The sequence below is a fragment of the Anolis carolinensis genome, unplaced genomic scaffold, assembly GCF_035594765.1.
Source record: "Anolis carolinensis isolate JA03-04 unplaced genomic scaffold, rAnoCar3.1.pri scaffold_7, whole genome shotgun sequence".
NCBI lineage: Eukaryota > Metazoa > Chordata > Lepidosauria > Squamata > Dactyloidae > Anolis > Anolis carolinensis.
The window spans coordinates 27743994-27767727 of NW_026943818.1; the positions used below are offsets into that span (position 1 = coordinate 27743994).

Below are 23734 nucleotides of genomic sequence, written 5' to 3' on the forward strand. Positions count from 1 at the left end.
AACTGTAAGCAATCAGAGGGGCTATTGTAAATACCATTGTTCTGTTGATCTTTCAGAATCGGTGAAAGTTCCTGTGTTATTTGTTCTGCAAAGCTGAGTGGTGCATCATTCTCTGGGCTCACTGGTACATGTAAGAGCTTCCATTTATCATCAACAATCCCTAACAAACTTGGAACATAGGATGGATCGGGACAACCCAACCTTCCTCCCTTGCATTTTCGTGGAGGTAGCTCACCTGTAACGATTCTTCTTCCTTGATGAGCTCTTTGTGGGGGAACAGGTCCTTGGCCTGGATATATTCCAGACTGGGAGGGCCCTCCTCACCCTGGATTGGAAAAGAGAGAAAATCATAGCAACAACACGACCTGTATTAGGTTGAAACTGATAATTTATAATAATACAGTAATAATAACTTCCTCCATCTCCCCGAAGGGACTCGGGGTGGCTTACGTGGGGCCAAGCCCAGGCAATTACAATAAACCACAATGGAATATATACATGACCCGCATAATCGGATTTGGGCCTACAAAGGACAATTATCAATGTAACGCCCGAGTCCGAGATTCGGTTTTTGAACGTAACTCGCCAACACCAACACTTTCTTCAATCGAACAAATTGGCGTTTGAAGTTTCCGAATCGTGGTTGAACTGGGGTAGATGGAACTCAAGGAGAGCGGTCCAGATACTACTCAAGAACCCAACAGAAGTCAAATTGAGACCATTACTTGGCTACACAGAGACTATCAATCTCGAGACTGCTCCATATGCTTCCTTACCACTCTGGAGGGACAGCGTACTAACTGAAGACTTAATAATAATAATAATAATAATAATAATAATAATAATAATAATAATAATAATAAAGCAAACTCAATGGAGGCAATACCATCAAGGCCATAAACACCTGGGCCATACCTGTCAAGATATACTGCTGGCATTATAAATTGGACACAGGCGGAACTGGACAATTTGGACAGAAAAACAAGAAAACTCATGACCATTCATCATTCACTGCACCCTCACAGTGATGTTGACCGGCTATATCTACCTAGAAGATCAGGGGGCAGAGGACTCTTACAAGTAAAACAAGCAGTCAAAGAAGAAGAACATGCCCTGGCAGAAGATGTCAAGCAAAGTGAAGAACCTGCTTTGATTGAAGTCAAAAATCAGAAACTCCTCAAAGCACAGCAGACAAAAAACCAGTACAAGAAAACCGCACTACAAACTAGAGCTGACAAGCTGGCACAACAAAACATTGCCTGGAAAGTTCCTTGACAAAATTGAAGGAAAAGCTGACAAGGAGAAGACCTGGCTCTGGCTCACAAATGGGACCCTGAAGAAGGAGACTGAAGGCCTGATCCTTGCAGCCCAGGAGCAAGACATCAGGACAAATGCAATTCAGGCCAAGATCGAAAAATCAGCTGATGACCCAAAATGCAGACTGTGCAAGGAAACCGACAAAACCATTGATCTTATCCTCAGCTGCTGTAAGAAAATCGCACAGACAGACTACAAACAGAGACACAACTATGTGGCCCAAATGATTCATTGGAACTTATGCCTCAAGTACCACCTCCCAGCAGCAAAGAACTGGTGGGATCACAATCCTGCAAAAGTATTGGAAAATGAGCACGCAAAGATACTGTGGGACTTCCGGATCCAGACTGACAAAGTTCTGGAACACAACACACCAGACATCACAGTTGTGGAAAAGAACAAGGTTTGGATCATTGATGTTGCCATCCCAGGTTAAAAACAACAGGAAAAACTCAGCCGCTATCAGGACCTCAAGATTGAACTGCAAAGACTCTGGCAGAAACCAGTGCAGGTGGTCCCGGTGGTGATCGGTACATTGGGTGCTGTGCCAAAAGATCTCAGCTGGCATTTGGAAACAGTAGGCATTGACAAAATCACGATCTGCCAGCTGCAAAAGGCCACCCTGCTGGGATCTGCGCGCATCATCCGAAAATACATCACACAGTCCTAGACACTTGGGAAGTGTACGACTTGTGATTTTGTGATATGAAATCCAGCATGTCTATCTTGTTTGCTGTGTCATAATAAAATAATAATAAAATAATAATAATAATAATAATAATAATTAATAATAATAATACATTACACAGTCCTAGACACTTGGGAAGTGTTCGACTTGTGATTCTATGATATGAAATCCAGCATGTCTATCTTGTTTGCTGTGTCATAATAATAAAATAATAATAATAATAATAATAATAATAATAATAATAATGTTTTGTTGTGCCAGCTGTCAGCTCTAGTTTGTAGTGCGGTTTTCTTGTACTGATTTTTTGTCTGCTGTGCTTTGAGGAGTTTCTGATTTTTGACTTGGAAAGTGTTCGACTTGTGATTTTGTGATACGAAATCCAGCATATCTATCTTGTTTGCTGTGTCATAATAAAATAATAATAATAATAATAATAATAATAATAATAATAATAATAATAATAATAATGTTTTGTTGTGCCAGCTGTCAGCTCTAGTTTGTAGTGCGGTTTTCTTGTACTGATTTTTTGTCTGCTGTGCTTTGAGGAGTTTCTGATTTTTGACTTGGAAAGTGTTCGACTTGTGATTTTGTGATACGAAATCCAGCATATCTATCTTGTTTGCTGTGTCATAATAAAATAATAATAATAATAATAATAATAATAATAATAATGTTTTGTTGTGCCAGCTGTCAGCTCTAGTTTGTAGTGCGGTTTTCTTGTACTGATTTTTTGTCTGCTGTGCTTTGAGGAGTTTCTGATTTTTGACTTGGGAAGTGTTCGACTTGTGATTTTGTGATACAAAATCCAGCATATCTATCTTGTTTGCTGTGTCATAATAAAATAATAATAATAATAATAATAATAATAATAATAATGTTTTGTTGTGCCAGCTGTCAGCTCTAGTTTGTAGTGCGGTTTTCTTGTACTGATTTTTTGTCTGCTCTGCTTTGAGGAGTTTCTGATTTTTGACTTGGGAAGTGTTCGACTTGTGATTTTGTGATACAAAATCCAGCATATCTATCTTGTTTGCTGTGTCATAATAAAATAATAATAATAATAATAATAATAATAATAATGTTTTGTTGTGCCAGCTGTCAGCTCTAGTTTGTAGTGCGGTTTTCTTGTACTGATTTTTTGTCTGCTCTGCTTTGAGGAGTTTCTGATTTTTGACTTGGGAAGTGTTCGACTTGTGATTTTGTGATACGAAATCCAGCATATCTATCTTGTTTGCTGTGTCATAAATAATAATAATATTGGCTACGCAAAGACTATCAATCCCAAGACATGCTTCCTTACCACTCTGGAGGACAACGTACTAATTGAAGACCTACTGGCACTTACATCCCGGTGAAACTCATTAATAATATCAGGAGGGTATTTATGGATCCCCTGATCCTCCTCATTGCTGGTTTGGAATTACATCCCCAAGACTTAAGATCTAGTAATAATAATGCACTATTTGGTGGGAAACGCCTGTATCTCCTTCCTTGTGGATGAGACAAACCAAGTCTGATCAGAAGCTTGGCCATCAAGTGAAAGCAACCAGGAATGCAATCCACCACAATGTGGTCTGTGTGATGTTCAAGGATGAAATCACGAGTCTTGAAGGTCAGCAATGTGCTTAACATTCCTAGCAGAAATTATTTTGAGGAATTTTTTTTCAGCCTTAAGAAAACCAACATGCTTAAGGCATAATCTGGTGTTGGACTGGCTTCCCTCATTGTCTTCTCAACCGACACCAAAGAACGGCTCTTCTTCTCCTCCCATCTGCTTCTTTTTCTTAATCTATATATATAAAAGGGTAATGAAATTTCGGCCTAGGACAAAACAACAAAACTACACATCCCAGAAACACTAAACTTGGCAGCACAACCCCTCATCCATGCCTCTACGTTCATACAACAAAAAGAAAAGAAAAATACAGTCCTAATTAGAGGGAGAGGAATAATTGTTTTTATCCAATTGCTGCCAGTTAGACGGCTAAACTCCGCCCACTTGGTCTCCTAGCAACCCACTCAGCCCAGGGGACAGGCAGAGTTAGGCCTCACTTAGGCCTCTTCCACACTGCCTATAAAATACAGATTATCTGATTTTAACAGAATTACATGGCAGTGTGGACTCAAGGCCCTTCCACACAGCTATATAACCCATTTATAATGGACTTAATCTAAGGTAAAACCTTTACCCTTTACCTTAACTACCACCAATTTCTCAATACAGCAGAGTCTCACTTATCCAACACTTGCTTATCCAACATTCTGGATTATCCAACGCATTTTTGTAGTCAATGTTTTCAATATATCATGATATTTTGGTGCTAAATTCGTAAATACAGTAGTTACTACATAGCATTAATGTGTAATGAACTACTTTTTCTGTCAAATTTGTTGTATAACATGATGTTTTGGTGCTTAATTTGTAAGATCATAACCTAATTTAATGTTTAATAGGCTTCTCCTTAATCTCTCCTTATTATCCAACATATTCGCTTATCCAACGTTCTGCCGGCCCGTTTACGTTGGATAAGCGAGACTCTACTGTACTTTATTTTCCATACCACCATACTTTGCCACAGCAATTCGTGGCCGGGCACAGCTAGTCTATATATATAAAAGGATAATGGTGTCGCTCCACCGGGCAAAACAACAAAACTAAAGGCCCCCCAACCTAGAAAATTGACAACACAACCCCTCATCCACGTCTCATTTTACGTTCTTACGCTCACCAAAGGATCCCTCCCCCTCAAACAGGGAAACACCCACTCTTTGAAGGTCCAAACCCATTCGGTACTCATCACTCTTTCATCTCAAAACACAAAATGAAGAGCAACACTCTGAAAACAAAGGAATTCCATCCAGGAAACCATCAGGGCCACCTAACACCTCCCAACAAAGGATCCCCCCCCCCTCTAAGACATGGAACCACCTTAAAAAAAGCCACAGCAACGCGTGGCCGGGCACAGCGAGTAAATAAATAAAAACGGGAACATCGGGAGGAACATCAAATGTTCTTTCTGTGGAATGGCTGGTTTCCAAAATCCATGGATTCAAAGGACGAGAGAGCTGAGCAGAGATGAAGAATGTGGCAGGAACTGCCTGACCTTAGATGGATGGAGATGTTTCAGCAGTGGATTTATGGGACATCCTACAAGACGCAAGCCAGAAAGGTATCTGTTTCAAGCCACCAAGAGATTGATTTTTGGATGTTTTTGATCCAATGACAGACATGTGTGGCCTTGTTTTCTTTTTGTCGAATAACGTGCATTGTCCGTGCAGGAGCTGAGAAAAGAACAGCACTTCTAGGATGGACTGAAATCTTTTTTATTTTTTTTCTATTTAAAGGAAAGGAAAATGACATCATTCCCTCATTGGAAATTCAGTACCGAGACATCTGAGTTCACCAGTCCTTTCTAAATATATCAAGCAAGGCTTCAGCTCGCTTGCGGACCTCACGATCCGGCCGATTTCGCCTTTTTCTCTCTCCTCATTATCAGGCAAAGGTCTGACATGTTTTGTTTTTCAATCTGAAAATGTGTCATTTTGGAAAACAAATATATCAATCCACCTGCATGAGGGGGGACATATAGCTACACTGACCTATATTTCAGGAAAAGGCAACGGCAATTTGTTTGATGGTAGAGAAAGGATGGCAGCCTTGTCAGACGTGGCAAAGGTGCTTTGACAGTGCCGAGTCTGCAAAAGAGCAAAGCCTATTGGGGTATTTTTTTTTTTCAGGGCTCCGGGAGCAAAGCAGAAAAGTGATGACAACCGGACAGGAAAGTTCCCAAAACGAACCAATGGAGAAGTGCTAGAAAAGCCCGGGTCGGGGTGAGTACCCGATCTTCAGCCCACCTAGCAGATCGAAAACAGAAGTGAGTAGATAAATAGGTACTGCTTAAGCGGGGAGGTATTTTAAGGGCAACGTAAAAGGTAATAGCAGAAAAATGCCAGCAAACAAATAAAGGAGGAAGTCTGTGAACAGGGCTCTTCGACATGGAGAATGAAGCGGTAGCCCCGCCCACCCTCCCCTGTCCAGAATTGAGCACAACCTCCAGGATGCCGAAGATGGGAAATGCCTATATACCCTCTATCTGTCTGTGTATAACGGCATTTAATGTTTACTGTATATGTGTTCTGTGAGAATATAAATACTGTAAATAGACAAAGCACATGGTTGTACACATATGTACCAGAGGGCTCCCAGGTCCTGCCACTCTTGTTTCATGAGCCACGGAAAGGCACGTCATCTTTCCTTTCTTGCCAGAGCCAGTGTTCTGGGTCTGCAGGTCTTCGCATCCCATCCTGCAATTAATTCTGGTATAACAACTTTCAGCTCTTTGACAAGACTCTGATATTGCTTTTCGTTTAGGAAACAGCGAGAAATATGCTACTTGACAGTTGCATCTGTCAAGTAGGGAAAATTTAGGTACGCTTTATGCAGGAGGCTAATTTAACTAATTTACAACACCATAAAAACTGCCAGCAAAACACGAGGAAAAGAATGAGGAAGAACAGCCACCAAGTGGACAGTGAAGCAACAGCTCCCCCAGTGGCCGGAATCGTGAAGCTGGAAAGATGTTAAAAATGCCTCTGTGTCTGTCTAAACTGAATGTTGTTTGTCTGTTGGCATTGAATGTTTGCCATATATATGTTCATTGTAATCCGCCCTGAGTCCCCTTCAGGGTGAGAAGGCCGGAATATAAATACTGTAAATAAATAAATAAATAAATAAATATATGGTGTAGCGGTTTGAGAATTGGACTATGACTCCCCACTCAATAGAACACATACTGGGCTGTGGCGTAGTAGCCAGATGCAACAAATCACTACATGAGTTCGAAACCAGCCCGACGATTAATAGTCCAGCTTGCTGTTGACCTATGCAGCCCGAAAAACCGTTGCATCAGTCGAGTAGGAAATTTAGGTACCGCTTTATGCGGGGAGGCTAATTTAACTAATTTACGACACCATAAAAATTTCCAGCAGCATGCGGAACAATGAGGAAGTACTCCATCAAGGTGTTGTTGAAGGCTTTCATGGCCGGGATCACAGGGTTGTCGTATATTGTATGTAGCTATTCAGTGCTAATCAAGGTGATTAACTACAACATTCACACTGGCCTCCAACTGACAAAGAGTTCTTCTCTCAACCTGGACTTTCCACAGCTATACCTAGTTTCTCCATACCTCACAACCTCTGAGGATGCCTGCCATAGATGTGAGCAAAACGTCAGGAGAGAATGCTTCTGGAACATGACCATAGAGCCCGGAAAACATACAACAATCCTGATTAACTACAACATTCACACTGGCCTCCAACTGAAAGAGTTCTTCTCTCACCCTGGACTTTTCACAGATATATATAAACCTTCCTTGCTGAGTTTCTCCAGACCTCACAACCTCTGAGGATGCCTGCCATAGATGTGGGTGAAACGACAGGAGAGAATGCTTCTGGAACATGGCCAGCCAGCCCGGAAAACATACAACAACCCTGATTAACTACAACATTCACACTGGCCTCCAATAGACAAAGAGTTCTTCCCTCACCCTGGACTTTCCACAGATATATATAAACCTTCCTTGCTGAGTTTCTCCAGACCTCACAACCTCTGAGGATGGCTGCCATAGATGTGGGCGAAACGTCAGGAGAGAATGCTTTTGGAACATGGCCAGACAGCCCAGAAAACATACAACAACCCCACTCCATCAAGGCAGGGGGTTGGACTGGATGGCCCACGAGGTCTCTTCCAACTCTATTATTTTATGATTCTACTAGCTGTGCCCGGCCACGCGTTGCTGTGGCGAAGTCTGGTGGTCTGGGAAATAAAGTATTGAGGAACTGGTGGTAGTTAAGGTCAAGGGTAAAGGTTTTCCCCTGACATTAAGTCAATTATAAATAGGTTATATAGCTGTGTGGAAGGGCCTTCAGTCTACACTGCCATATAATCCAGTTAAAATCAGATAATCTGTATTTTATAGGCAGTGTGGAAGAGGCCTAAGTGAGGCCTAACTCTGCCTGTCCCCTGGGCTGAATGGGTTGCTAGGAGACCAAGTGGGCAGAGCTTAGCCTTCTGACTGGCAGCAATTGGATAAAAACAATTATTCCTCTCCCTCTAATTAGGACTTAATTTTTCTTTTCTTTTTGTTGTATGAACGTAGAGGCATGGATGAGGGGTTGTGCTGACAAGTTTAGTGTTTCTGGGATGTGTAGTTTTGTTGTTTTGTCCCAGGCCGAAATTTCATCACCCTTTTATATATATACAGTAGAGTCTCACTTATCCAACACTCACTTATCCAACGTTCTGGATTATCCAACCCATATTTGTAGTCAGTGTTTTCAATGCATTGTGATATTTTGGTGCTAAATTCGTAAATACAGTAATTACTACATAGCATTACTGCGTAATGAACTACTTCTTCTGCCAAATTTGTTGTCTAACATGATGTTTTGGTGCTTAATTTGTAAAATCATAACCTATTTTGATGTTTAAAAAGGCTTTTCCTTAATGCCTCCTTATTATCAAACATATTTGCTTATCCAAGCTTCTGCCGGCCCGTTTAGCTTGGATAAGTGAGACTCTACTGTACTACCATTATTTCCATATACAACTGGTATGTAAGCTGCCCCGAGTCCCTCTGGAGAGATGGAGGTGGGGTATAAAAATAAAGTAGTAGTAATAATAATAATAATAATAATAATAGTTATTATTATTATGACACAGCAAACAAGATAGACATGCTGGATTTTGTATCACAAAATCACAAGTCAAACACTTCCCAAGTGTCTAGGACTGTGTGATGTATTATTATTATTATTATTATTATTATTATTATTATTATTATTATTACACAGCAAACAAGATAGATATGCTGGATTTCATATCACAAAATCACGAGTCGAACACTTCCCAAGTGTCTAGGACTGTGTGATGTATTTTTGGATGATGCTGCAGATCCCAGTTGGGTGGCCTTTTGCAGTTGGCAGATCGTGATTTTGTCAATGTCTATTGTTTCCAAATGCCGGCTGAGATCTTTTGGCACGGCACCCAGTGTGCCCATCACCACCGGGACCACCTGCACTGGTTTCTGCCAGAGTCTATGCAGTTCAATCTTGAGGTCCTGATAGCGGCTGAGTTATAGTTGTTATTATTATTATTATTATTATTATTATTATTATTATTATTATTATTTACATTTACCAATCCTGCATGCTATGGTCTTTTGTTTGGCAGGTGCCGGGCATGCTTCCAAACAAAAACTTTGCTAGGTCTTACTTTCGGGGGAGGCCTTATATTTAGCAATTCAGCAAAACTTCTACTAGGTCTTATTTTTGGGGGAATGTCTTATTTTCAGGGAAACAGGGTATATAGATGATTTTAAGAAAACCTTTGCCTCTTTTCCAGGAGTCGGGAACAACTGGACGCCGCACCTCAACAATCGCAACAATGCTCCTTGCATGTGCTCTACTAAAGAATTACCATTATCATGTTGTTCTGTTTTTTTATATATCTCAAACAGGAGCTCACTATTTATTATTTATTTATGACATGCATTTATACCCCGCCCTTCTCTCCGAGGGGACTCAGAGCGGCTTTACTATACTGGGAAAGCATTGTAGACATCGCACAGATAGGACAACAAAACAACGTAATGCACCCGGACGTTTCTCCTTCCCAAGCCAATGCTCTCCTAGCAGACGATAATATAATAATAATAATAATAATAATAGCAGCAAAGAACTGGTGGGATCACAAACCTGCAAAAGTATTGGAAAATGAACATGCAAAGATACTGTGGGACTTCCGAATCCAGACTGACAAAGTTCTGGAACACAACACACCAGACATCACAGTTGTAGAAAAGAACAAGGTTTGGATCATTGATGTTGCCATCCCAGGTGACAGTCGCATAGATGAAAAACAACAGGAAAAACTCAGCCGCTATCAGGACCTCAAGATTGAACTTCAAAGACTCTGGCAGAAACCAGTACAGGTGGTCCCGGTGGTGATGGGCACACTGGGTGCTGTGCCAAAAGATCTCAGCCGGCATTTGGAAACAATAGACATTGACAAAATCACCATCTGCCAACTGCAAAAGGCCACCCTACTGGGATCTGCACACATCATCAGAAAATACATCACACAGTCCTAGACACTTGGGAAGTGTTCGACTTGTGGTTTTGCGAAACGAAATCCAGCATATCTATCTTGTTTGCTGTGCCATACAACGTTGTTGTGTTGATAATAATAATAATAAAACTTTATTTATATCCCGCCACCATCTCCCCAACGGGGACTCGGGGCGGCTTACATGGGGCCATGCCCAGAACAATACAATATAGCAAAATATAAAAACAACATATCATAATACAATTACAACAATACAAAAATAATCATGTACAGTACAACACAAAATCAAAAAAGCAATATAACAGGGCGGGCCGCATGAACACTCAGTTAAAACCTGGGGTGAGAAAAAGATAAGAATAAAACCACGGGGAACTGCGGAACGGCGCATCTGATCAGGGCGATAGACTGCCGAAAGATCACCGCGACTCCTCCTCCCCGCCCCCCAGCCCTGGCCTGCTGATGCACCCCGAAACCTGGTGGACACAGCTGGGTGAGATTCACACCACCCTGCTCGTCCAACCACGTCTCGGTGATGCATGCCAGATCCGCCCCCTCATCTCTGGGCCTCCTGCCTTCTCCTCGCCAGGCCCGAGTCCGGATGTCCTCCAAGGCGGCTTTCCGAACGCTTTGCTGACTAAGTGCGCACCCAGCCGTCCGTCACTGATGACAAGCGGAAGCTCACGGAGTGGGCCTGCCCCGTCCTATTCCCCCCGCCGACACCAATAACGGCAAGCCCCGAGGGCCAACACAGACCAAAGCCACCTTCAGAGAAGGCCACGAAGGACAAAGGTGGGGAGGGGATCGCAATGGAAAGGCCTACGCTTCGGTCGGCAGCCATGTGGCTGCGATCCAGAGGAACAAAAAGGCAGACACACCTGGGGCGAGGGGGGATTTACCGCAGCAAAAGCGCCTTCGAGACACTGAAAACACGAGTTTCTGGGAATAAAAAGCAATACTCTGAAAACAGAGGATTTCCAGACATGAATCAACCTAGGGCAGTTAACGACTCTAAACAAAGGATGCCCCAGAGGCAGGAAGAAGACAGCAGATAAGCTTTTCAATGCTAATTTAAGTGATTAACTACACAACATTCATACTGACCTCTCTCACCCTAGACTTTCCACAGATATATATTAACCTCTTTGCTTAGTTTTCTCCATACCTCACAACCTCTGAGGATGCCTGCCATAGATGTGGGCGAAACGTCAGGAGAGAATGCTTCTGGAACATGGCCACACAGCCCGAAAGACATACAACAACCTTGGGGAATTGGTTATCCAAGCGGGTACCGGGTTTCATCCTGACCTCGGATCTCAAAAGAGGGGAGTCGAACATTTCAACTGATATTTCAAAATATCAATTAAGATGATGATGAACCTCATTTCTATCCTGCCTTTCTCCCAGCAGGATATCTATTAAGATTATTATTATATTATTGTTATTATTATTATCTATACAGTAGAGTCTCACTTATCCAAGCCTCACTTATCCAAGCCTCTGGATCAGGGGTCCCCAAACTAAGGCCCGGGGGCCGGATGCGGCCCTCCAAGGTCATTTACCTGGCCCTCGCCATCATTTATAATATAATATTTTTATATCCGTTTTAATAATATAATATATTGTATATACATATAATACTGATAATAATATTATCATTTTATACAATACAATACTAACAATATCATATAATAATATTAATTATATGTTATATATTACATATAATATTACAGTATAGTGCAAGGGTCCCCAAACTAAGGCCCGGGGGCCGGATGCGGCCCTCCGAGGTCATTTACCTGGCCCCCGCCCTCAGTTTTATAATATCATATATTGTATATACATATAATATTGATAATAATATTATAATGTAATACAATATAACACTAATAATAATACCATATAGTAATATTAATTATATAGTCTATATTACATATAATATTACTAATAATATTACAGTATTGTGGTATAGTTCAATATAGTAATATATAATGCTTATATTGTGCTATGCTAATAATATAATATATTGTATGTACATATAATTCGTAAGCCACTCTGAGACCCCTTTGGGGTGAGAAGGGTGTGATACAAATGTAGTAAATAAATGCAGTAAATAATAAATAAATAAATTTTAGACTTAGGCTCACCCAAAGTCTGAAATGACTTGAAAGCACACAACAACAACAAACAACAATCCTAATTAACTTGACTATCTCATTGGCCAGTAGCAGGCCCATACTTTCCATTGAAATCCTGATAGGTTTATGTTGGTTAAGATTGTTTTCATTTTTAAATATTGTATTGTTCTTTCATTGTTGTTGTTTTGCACTACAAATAAGATGTGCAGTGTGCATAGGAATTTGTTCGTATTTTTTTTCAAATGATAATTCGGCCCCTCCACAGTCTGAAGGATTGTAGACCGGCCCTTTGCTTTAAAAGTTTGAGGACCCCTGCAGTAGAGTCTCACTTATCCAAGCCTCACTTATCCAAGCCTCTGGATAATCCAAGCCATTTTTGTAGTCAATGGTTTCAATATATCATGAGATTTTGGTGCTAAATTCGTAAATACAGTAATTACAACATAACATTACTGCGTATTGAACTACTTTTTCTCTCAAATTTGTTGTATAACATGATGTTTTGGTGCTTCATTTGTAAAATCATAACCTAATTTGATGTTTAATAGGCTTTTCCTTAATCCCTCCTTATTATCCAAGTTATTCGCTTATCCAAGCTTCTGCCGGCCCGTTTAGCTTGGATAAGTGAGACTCTACTGTATATATAAATGAGTGATGGCATCACGGCGACCGGCAAAACAACAAAACTACAGGCCCCCCAACCTCGAAATTTGACAACACAACCCATTATCCACGCCTCTAGGTTGATACAACAAAAAGAAAGAAAAATAAAGTCCTAATTAGAGGGAGAGGAAGACTTGGTTTTTATCCGCTTGCTGCCAGTTAGAAGGCTAAGCTCCGCCCACACATGACCTTGGAGGAGTCTACGGACAACGCCGGCTCTTCGGCTTAGAAATGGAGATGAGCCCCAACCCCCAGAGTCAGACATGAATGGACTTAATGTCAGGGGAAACCTTTACCCTTTACCTTAACTACCACCAATTCCTCAAGACTTTATTTCCCAGAACACCAGACTTCGCCACAGCAACGCGTGGCCGGGCACAGCTAGTCTATATATATATACATGAGTGGTGGCATCACGGCGACCGGCAAAACAACAAAACTACAGGCCCCCCAACCTCGAAATTTGACAACACAACCCATCATCCACGCCTCTAGGTTGATACAACAAAAAGAAAAGAAAAATAAAGTCCTAATTACAGGGAGAGGAAGAATAGTTTTTATCCAATTGCTGCCAGTTTGAAGGCTAAGCTCCGCCCACTTGGTCTCCTAGCAACCTACTCAGCCCAGGGGACAGGCACAGTTAGGTCTCACCTAGGCCTCTTCCACAGATTATCAGATTTTAACTGGATTATATGGCAGTGTAGACTCAAGGCCCTTCCACGCAGCTATATAACCCATTTAGAATCTTATATTATCTGCTTTGAACTGGATTATCTTGACTCCGCACTGCCATATAATCCACTTCAGTGTGAATACTAAACATAAAGACAGCCATACAACAGACATTCAATACCACCACTACCTCTACAATTTCTCACCAACACCACCAGACAACGCCACAGCAACGCGTGGCCGGGCACAGCTAGTATAATATATAATATTAATTTTATCCTGCCATTCTCCCCATCAGAATATCTATTAAGATGATATTACTATCTTTCTTTCTATTCTGTTATTTTCCCCATCAGAATATCTATTATTTTTATTATTTATTTGCTACATTTATATGCCGCCCTTCTCACCCCAAAGGGGACTCAGAGTGGCTTACAAATTAAATTTACATACCATATTATATTATTAGCATAGTACAATACTGGCAATAAATTACTATATTGTACTATATCAATACAATAGTCTCTCACTTATCCAACGTTCTGGATTATCCAACGCATTTTTGTAGTCAATGTTTTCAATATATCATGATATTTTGGTGCTAAATTCGTAAATACAGTAATTACTACATAGCATTAATGTGTAATGAACTACTTTTTCTGTCAAATTTGTTGTCTAACATGATGTTTGGGTGCTTAATTTGTAAAATCATAACCTATTTTGATGTTTAATAGGCTTTTTCTTAATCTCTCCTTATTATCCAAGATATTCGCTTATCCAACATTCTGCCGGCCCGTTTATGTTGGATAACTGAGACTCTACTGTATTATTGTCCTCTCCATCAGAATATCTATTATTATTCTCCCCGTCAGAATATCTATTAAGATAATGATAATGTTGGTGGTTATTATATTCTCCCCATTGGAATATTCCTATTATTATTATTCTCTCCCCCCCCCCCCCACTGGAATATGTATTAAGATGATGATGATGATGATGATGATTATTATCTTGCCATTCTCCCCATCACAATGTGTATTATTATTATTATTATTATTATTATTATTATTATTATTATCTTTATTTCTATCTTACCTTTCTCCCCATCAGACTACTTACTAAGATAATAATTGTTACTATATTGTTATTACGATCTTTCTTTCTATCCCACCCCATCAGAAGATTATTATAATTGTTATTATATTGTTATTACGATCTTTCTTTCTATCCCACCCCATCAGAAGATTATTATAATTGTTATTATATTGTTATTAACGATCTTTCTTTCTATCCCACCCCATCAGAAGATTATTATAATTGTTATTATATTGTTATTACGATCTTTCTTTCTATCCCACCCCATCAGAAGATTATTATAATTGTTATTATATTGTTATTACGATCTTTCTTTCTATCCCACCCCATCAGAAGATTATTATAATTGTTATTATATTGTTATTACGATCTTTCTTTCTATCCCACCCCATCAGAAGATTATTATAATTGTTATTATATTGTTATTACAATCTTTCTTTCTATCCCACCCCATCAGAAGATTATTATAATTGTTATTATATTGTTATTACGATCTTTCTTTCTATCCCACCCCATCAGAAGATTATTATAATTGTTATTATATTGTTATTACAATCTTTCTTTCTATCCCACCCCATCAGAAGATTATAATTGTTATATTGTTATTACGATCTTTCTATCCCACCCCATCAGAAGATTATTATAATTGTTATTATATTGTTATTACGATCTTCCTTTCTATCCCACCCCATTAAAAGATTATTATGTTATTATATTGTTATTACGATCTTTCTTTCTATCCCACCATTCTCCCCATCAGATAATTATTATAATTGTTATTATATCGTTATTAGGATCTTTCTATCCCACCCCATCAGAAGATTATTATAATTGTTATTATATTGTTATTATGATCTTCCTTTCTATCCCACCCCATCAAAAGATTATTATAATTGTTATTATATTGTTATTATGATCTTCCTTTCTATCCCACCGTTCTCCCCATCAGATGATTATTATAATTATTATGATCTTTCTATCCCACTGTTCGCTCCATCAGAAGATTATTATAATTATTATATTGTTATTACGATCTTTCTTTCTATCCCACCCTTCTCCCCATCAGAAGATTATTATAATTGTAATTAAATTGTTACTACAATCTTTCTTTCTATCCCACCGTTCTCCCCATCAGATGATTATTATAATTGCTATTACGATCTTTCTTTCTATCCCATCTGGAGATTATTGTTATTATATTGTTATTACGATCTTTCTTTCTATCCCACCCCATCAGGAGATTATTATAATTGTTATTATATTGTTATTACGATCTTTCTTTCTATCCCACCATTCTCCCCATCAGAAGATTATTATAATTGTTATTATATTGTTATTACGATCTTTCTTTCTATACCACCCCATCAGAAGATTATTATAATTATTATATTGTTATTACGATCTTTCTTTCTATCCCACCCCATGAGGAGATTATTATAATTGTTACTATATTGTTATTACGATCTTTCTTTCTATCCCACCATTCTCCCCATCAGAAGATTATTATAATTGTTGTTATATTGTTATTACGATCTTTCTTTCTATCCCACCCCATCAGGAGATTATTATAATTGTTACTATATTGTTATTACGATCTTTCTTTCTATCCCACCATTCTCCCCATCAGAAGATTATTATAATTGTTATTATATTGTTATTACGATCTTTCTTTCTATCCCACCGTTCTCCCCATCAGAAGATTATTATAATTGTTATTATATAGTTATTACGATCTTTCTTTCTATCCCACCATTCTCCCCATCAGGAGATTATTATAATTGTTATTATATTGTTATTATGATCTTCCTTTCTATCCCACCGTTCTCCCCATCAGATGATTATTATAATTGTTATTACAATCTTTCTTTCTATCCCACCGTTCACCCGATCAGATTATTACAATTGTTATTATATTGTTATTACGATCTTTCTTTCTATCCCACCGTTCTCCCCATCAGAAGATTATTATAATTGTTATTATATTGTTATTACGATCTTTCTTTCTATCCCACCGTTCTCCCCATCAGATGATTATTATAATTGTTATTACGATCTTTCTTTCTATCCCACCGTTCACCCGATCAGATTATTACAATTGTTATTATATTGTTATTACGATCTTTCTTTCTATCCCACCGTTCTCCCCATCAGAAGATTATTATAATTGTTATTATATAGTTATTACGATCTTTCTTTCTATCCCACCATTCTCCCCATCAGGAGATTATTATAATTGTTATTATATTGTTATTATGATCTTCCTTTCTATCCCACCGTTCTCCCCATCAGATGATTATTATAATTGTTATTACAATCTTTCTTTCTATCCCACCGTTCTCCCCATCAGAAGATTATTATAATTGTTATTATATTGTTATTACGATCTTTCTTTCTATCCCACCCCATCAGAAGATTATTATAATTGTTATTATATTGTTATTACAATCTTTCTTTCTATCCCACCCCATCAGAAGATTATTATAATTGTTATTATATTGTTATTACGATCTTTCTTTCTATCCCACCCCATCAGAAGATTATTATAATTGTTATTATATTGTTATTACGATCTTTCTTTCTATCCCATCAGGAGATTATTGTTATTATATTGTTATTACAATCTTCCTTTCTGTCCCACCCTTCTCCCCATAGCTACTCCCTCCCCATAAGGACTCTGTATCAAGGTTGACCGGGAAAGCAAGCCGAGGCCGGATCCCCGGGTTCGGAATCGTGCCCGCAATCCCACCCCCCAAATAAAAGAAGAGGCCGAGGACACCCCTTCCCCTCCCACCTTGAGGCAAAGAATGTGGGGCAACGAGAGAGACGATGCCACTCCCCAAGGATGCTGTGCTCCCCATATGGAAGGCAAAGGGGGTGGGGAAGGAAGGAAGGATGGAGAGGGCGAGGAAGATGGAGGCCACTTACAAAGCAGTTGAGCATGGAGCAGGCAACGATGCGGGCCGGACGCCGAGTCATGGTGGCGGCTTCCTCCCGGGGGGCCGCCGGGGGCACGCCAATGGCATCGCTCCCCCTGCTCCCTCCCTCCTTATTGGCACAGGGAGAGGCCTGGCGAGGAAGGATGGAGCATCCTTCGCAGTCCTCGGAGCAGGTGCCTGACAATGGAGGGGAGGGGAAGATGGAGAGGAGGAGGAGGAGGAGAAGGCAGGCCTATAGACTCCCACCCTCCTCCAATGATGGAAGGCAGCCCAGGGGACTCCCCAGGAGGCAGGGCAGAAAATGGGAGTCCCCCACCACCACCCCCCTCCCTCATCGAGGATGACTCAATCCGTCCCCGGCCACGACTCCATTTTCAATCTGATCCATGTGCTGGAATGCACAGGGACAATAGGAGTCTGTTGCCTAACAGGGCTCAGCGCCGAAAAATAAGAGGTTCGGCCAACCCCGAAAGAACCAGACCATCAAGACACAGCAGATGAGCCATTACTATTATTATTACTGTGTGCGTTGTATTGTAAAACTTGTGTTTTTAATCTCTCAAGCTGCAGAGAGGCAGGCAATCCCATCATCACTATTATCATTGTGTTGTCGAAGGCCTGGAAAACACACAACAACACTATTATCGTCGTTTCTAATCTGGAGCCAAGTTGGACGGGGACCCCAAGACCCACCCCTGTATCATTCCTTAAGTTTTGTTTTATCTCTCAAGCCGCAAAGAGAGGCGGGCAATCCCATCATCACTATTATCATTGTGTTGTCGAAGGCCCAGAAAATACACAGCAAACACTATTATCATCGTTTCTTATCTGGAGCTGAGTTGGACGAGACCCCAAGACCCACCCGGTGTCACTCCTTAAGTTTTGTTGTATCTATATATATAAAAGGGTAATGGAATCACGGCACTGGACAAAACAACTAAACTAAATGCCTCACAACCTCAAAAATTGACAGCACAACCTCTCATCTACGCCCTCTACGTTCATACAACAAAAAGAAAAATAAAGTCCTAGCCACAGCAACACGTGGCCTGGGCCACAGCTAGTGTATTACAAGACTTGTGTTTTATCTCTCAAGCCGCAAAGAGAGGCGGGCAATCCCATCATCACTATTATCATTGTGTTGTCGAAGGCCCAGAAAATACACAGCAACACTATTATCATCGTTTCTTATCTGGAGCTGAGTTGGACGAGACCCCAAGGACCCACCCGGTGTCACTCCCTTAAGTTTTGTTGTATCTATATATATAAAAGGGTAATGGAATCACGGCACCGGACAAAACAACTAAACTAAATGCCTCACACACCTCAAAAATTGACAGCACAACCTCTCATCTACGCCTCTACGTTCATACAACAAAAAGAAAAATAAAGTCCTAACCACAGCAACACGTGGCCGGGCACAGCTAGTGTATTATAAGACTTGTGTTTTATCTCTCAAAGCCGCAAAGAGAGGCGGGCAATCCCATCATCACTATTATCATTGTCTTGTCGAGGCCCGAAAACACACAACGACACTATTATCGTCGTTTCTTATCTGGAGCCGAGTTGGACGAGACCCCAAGACCCCACCCGGTGTCACTTCTTAAGTTTTTGTTATATGTATTGTAAGGACTTTTGTCTTATCTCTCAAGCCGCAAAGAGAGGCAGGCAATCCATCATCACTATTGTCATCAGACTGGAAAACACACAACAACACTATTATCATCGTATCTTATCTGGAGATGAGTTGGACGAGACCCCAAGACTCACCCCGTACCACTCTTAAGTTTTTGTTATATGTATTGTAAGACTTGTGTTTTTATCTCTCAAGCCGCAAAGAGAGGCAGGCAATCCCATCATCACAATTATCATCAGACTGGAAAACACACAACAACACTATTATCATCGTTTCTTAACTGGAGCTGAGTTGGACGAGACTCCAAGACTCCACCCCGGATCACTCCTTAAGTTTTGTTATATGTATTTGTCAAGCCGCAAGAGAGGCGGACAATCCCATCATCACTATTATCATTGTGTTGTCGAAGGTCCCGGAAAACACACAACGACACTATTATCATCGTTTCTTATCTGGAGCTGAGTTGGACGAGACCCCCAAGGACTCACCCCGTATCACTCCTTAAGTTTTGTTATATGTATTGCCAAGCCGCAAAGAGAGGCGGGCAATCCCCATCATCACTATTATCATTGTGTTGTCGAAGGCCTGGAAAACACACAACAACACTATTATCGTCGTTTCTAATCTGGAGCCAAGTTGGACGGGACCCCAAGACCCACCCTGTATCATTCCTTAAGTTTTGTTTTTATCTCTCAAGCCGCAAAGAGAGGCGGGCAATCCCATCATCACTATTATCATTGTGTTGTCGAAGGCCTGGAAAACACACAACAACACTATTATCGTCGTTTCTAATCTGGAGCCAAGTTGGACGGGACCCCAAGACCCACCCTGTATCATTCCTTAAGTTTTGTTTTATCTCTCAAGCCGCAAAGAGAGGCGGGCAATCCCATCATCACTATTATCATTGTGTTGTCGAAGGCCCAGAAAATACACAACACCACTATTATCGTCGTTTCTTATCTGGAGCTGAGTTGGACGAGACCCCAAGACCCACCCGGTGTCACTCCTTAGGTTTTGTTATATGTAACTAGCTGTGCCCGGCCACGCATTGCTGTGGCAAAGTGGTGGTGGTATTGGTTAAAAATTGTTGTGTAATAATTTTTATTTGACGTTATTTGCATTTTTTAATTAATTTTATTGTAAGTTATATTTTTATTTATTATATTTTATTATTTTCTTGTATTATTTTTAGTTATTTTCTGTTATTATAGTATTTTATTGTATTAATTTTTTTAGTGTTTTTTATAATTTTTTATTGGGTTGCTAGGAGACCAAGTTGGAGGAGGTTAGCCTTCTAACTGGCAGCAATTGGATAAAAGCAATTATTCGTCTCTCTCTAATTAGGACTTTATTTTTCTTTTCTTTTTGTTGTATCAACCTAGAGGTGTGGATGATGGGTTGTGTTGTCAAATTTTGAGGTTGGGGGGCCTGTAGTTTTGTTGTTTTGTGGGTCGCCGTGATGCCATCACTCTTTTATATATATAGATGTAAGACTTTTGTTTTATCTCTCAAGCCGCAAAGAGAGGCGGGCAATCCCATCATCATTGCTATCATCGTGTTGTCGAAGGCCCGGAAAACACACAACGACACTATTATCATCGTTTCTTATCTGGAGCTGAGTTGGACGAGACCCCAAGACCCACCCGGTGTCACTCCTTAAGGCAAGAAAAAGGCAGAATTCACAAACTGGGGAGAAAAACGGTCAGTAAAAAGGGGGACGGTGTTTGTGGGGGTTCGCTGGGACAAAATATTTTCTCCAGGAAAGAACAGGGAAGTATTTTCTCCAGGGAAGTCACAGAAGAATTGCTGGGAGCTAACACTTCCCAACAAAGGATTCCCTCAGGCAAGGAGCAGCCAGGCTTTGAATCTGCAAAGCCATTCAATGCTAATCAAGGTAGCCAATTGCAACATTCCCACTTGCCTCAAACAGAGAAGCGTTGTTTCTCCCAACCTGGACTTTCCAGAGGTATGTAAACCCCACTTGCCTAGTTTCCAACAGACCTCACAACCTCTGAGGATGCCTGCCATAGATGTGGGCGGAACGTCAGGAGAGAATGCTGCTGGAACCTGGCCAGAAAATTCACAGCAACCCAGAATTGGAAGAGATCCCAGTTCAAGAGAGCACCCCTCTAAACCCTTCCTGATCCATTCAAAAGAGATCTGGGAGTGGGAAGCAAAAACTAATACTAATAATACAACATAATCTATATATATAAAAGAGTGATGGCATCACGGCAATTCACAAAACAACAAAAGTACAGGCCCCCCAACCTCAAAATTTGACAACACAACCCATCATCCACGCCTCAAGGTTGATACAACATAAAGAAAAGAAAAATAAAGTCCTAATTAGAGGGAGAGCAATATTTTTTTTATCCAATTGCTGCCAGTTTAGAGGGCTAATCTCTGCCCACTTGGTTGCCTAGCAACCAGCCAAGGGACAGCCAGGTTTCAGTTAGGGGACAGGCAGAGTTAGGCTTCACTTAGGCTTCTTCCACAGATTATCTAATTTGCACTGGATTATATGGCAGTGTAGACTCAAGTCCCTTCCACACAGCTATATAACCCATTTATAATCTTATATTATCTGCTTTGCACTGGATTATCTTGACTCCACACTGCCATATAATCCACTTCAGTGTGCATTTTATACAGCTGTGAAGAAGGGGCCTCATATAATCCAGTTCTGAGCAGATAATATAAGATTATCAATATACAGTAGAGTCTCACTTATCCAACGTAAACAGGCCGGCAGGATAAGTGAATATGTTGGATAATAAGAAGGGATTCAGGAAAAGCCAATTAAACATCAAATTAGGTAATCGTTATACAAATTAAGCACCAAAACATCATATTATACAACAAATTTAACAGAAAAAGTAGTTCCATGCGCAGTAATGCTATATAGTAATTACAGTAGAGTCTCACTTATCCAACACTCGCTTATCCAACGTTCTGGATTATCCAACGCATTTTTGTAGTCAATGCTTTCAATATATCGTGATATTTTGGTGCTAAATTCATAAATACAGTAATTACTATATAGCATTACTGTGTACTGAACTACTTTTTCTGACAAATTTGTTGTCTAACATGATGTTTTGGTGCTTAATTTGTAAAATCATAACTTAATTTGATGTTTAATAGGATTATCCTTAATTCCTCATTATCCAACATATTCGCTTATCCAACGTTCTGCCAGCCCGTTTATGTTGGATAAGTGAGACTCTACTGTACTGTATTTACAAATTTACCACTAAAATATCACAATGAATTTAAAACACTGACTACAAAAACATTGATTATGAAAAGGCAGACTGCGTTGGATAATCCAGAACATTGTATAAGCGAATGTTGGATAAGTGAGATTCTACTTTAATATGAAATAATTACTGGGATAGAATAATGCAGAACAATATAATCTCTAAAACCAGGACAGTAAATAAACAGGGGAATTCCACACAGGAAACAATCGGGGCCAGCTAACACCTCCCAACAAAGGATTCCCATCATCAAAGTCTGGCAAATCCTGTTTTCTCAGGGCCACAGACAGTAGAAGCACATAAAATATCGCAAACAACACCACTCTGAAAACAAGGGAATTCCAGACAGGAAACAATCAGGGCCAGCTAACACCTCCCAACAAAAAATTCACTCAGGGAGGAAACAGCCAGGCTTTAAAGCTGCAAGGCCATTACATCCTAATCATTTTTCCTAATTGCAGCATTCATACTTGCCTCCAACAAACAAAAAAAACCAATCAGAAATATTGTATATTCACAACCTTTAGGAAATAATATCCCCTGATCGCGCAGCGTGTTAAAGCGCTGAGCTGCTGAACTTCTGGACCGAAAGGCCACAGGTTTGAATTGGGGGAGCGGAGAGAGCCCCCACTGTTAGCCCCAGCTTCTGCCAACCCAGAAGTTCGAAAACATGCAAATGTGAGTGCATCAATAGGTACTGCTCCGGCGGGAAGGTAACGCCGCTCCATGTAGTCATCCCACATGACTTTGGAGGAGTCTACGGACAACGCCGGCTCTTCGGCTTAGAAATGGAGATGAGCACCAACCCCCAGAGTCAGACACGACTGGACTTAATGTCTGGGGAAAACCTTGACCCTTGACCTTCACTACCACCAATTCCTCAATACTTTATTTCCCAGAACACCAGACTTCGCCACAGCAACGCGTGGCCGGGCACAGCTAGTCTCTATATATAATAAAAGTGAATGTTTGTATGTGGCAGCTTTCTGATTGGCCACCACTTTCACAGGCCACTGTAACCGCCAGGAATCACTGACATGGACCAAACTTGGCACACATAACCCCTATGACCCATTGTACGTCCTGGTGCCGTTTGGGGATGATGGGCCACGTATAATGGGAATTGCAGTACTTTCGAATGCTACGTCTCCTACAGAACACTATGTCGCCCAACAGTGACAGAACTGGACCAAACTTGGAACAC

At 40.4% G+C, this 23734-nt stretch overlaps 1 protein-coding gene across 2 annotated transcripts in view; it reads right to left on the bottom strand.

Moving 5' to 3' along the window:
• mtmr4 (myotubularin related protein 4) overlaps nucleotides 1–23734 on the bottom strand; it is a 74760-nt gene that overhangs the window by 23161 nt on the left and 27865 nt on the right. Inside the window, exons 1-2 of one of the 2 annotated variants that reach the window (XM_062960301.1) lie at nucleotides 17621–17848; nucleotides 236–325 (exon numbers count right to left, since the gene is read on the bottom strand). In XM_062960301.1, the coding sequence (XP_062816371.1) occupies nucleotides 236–325; nucleotides 17621–17671 (141 nt within the window). In that variant the 5' untranslated portion in view covers nucleotides 17672–17848. Of the gene's footprint in view, nucleotides 1–235; nucleotides 326–17620; nucleotides 17849–23734 lie in introns of those variants that run through there. The other variant, XM_062960300.1, reaches the window with a different exon arrangement.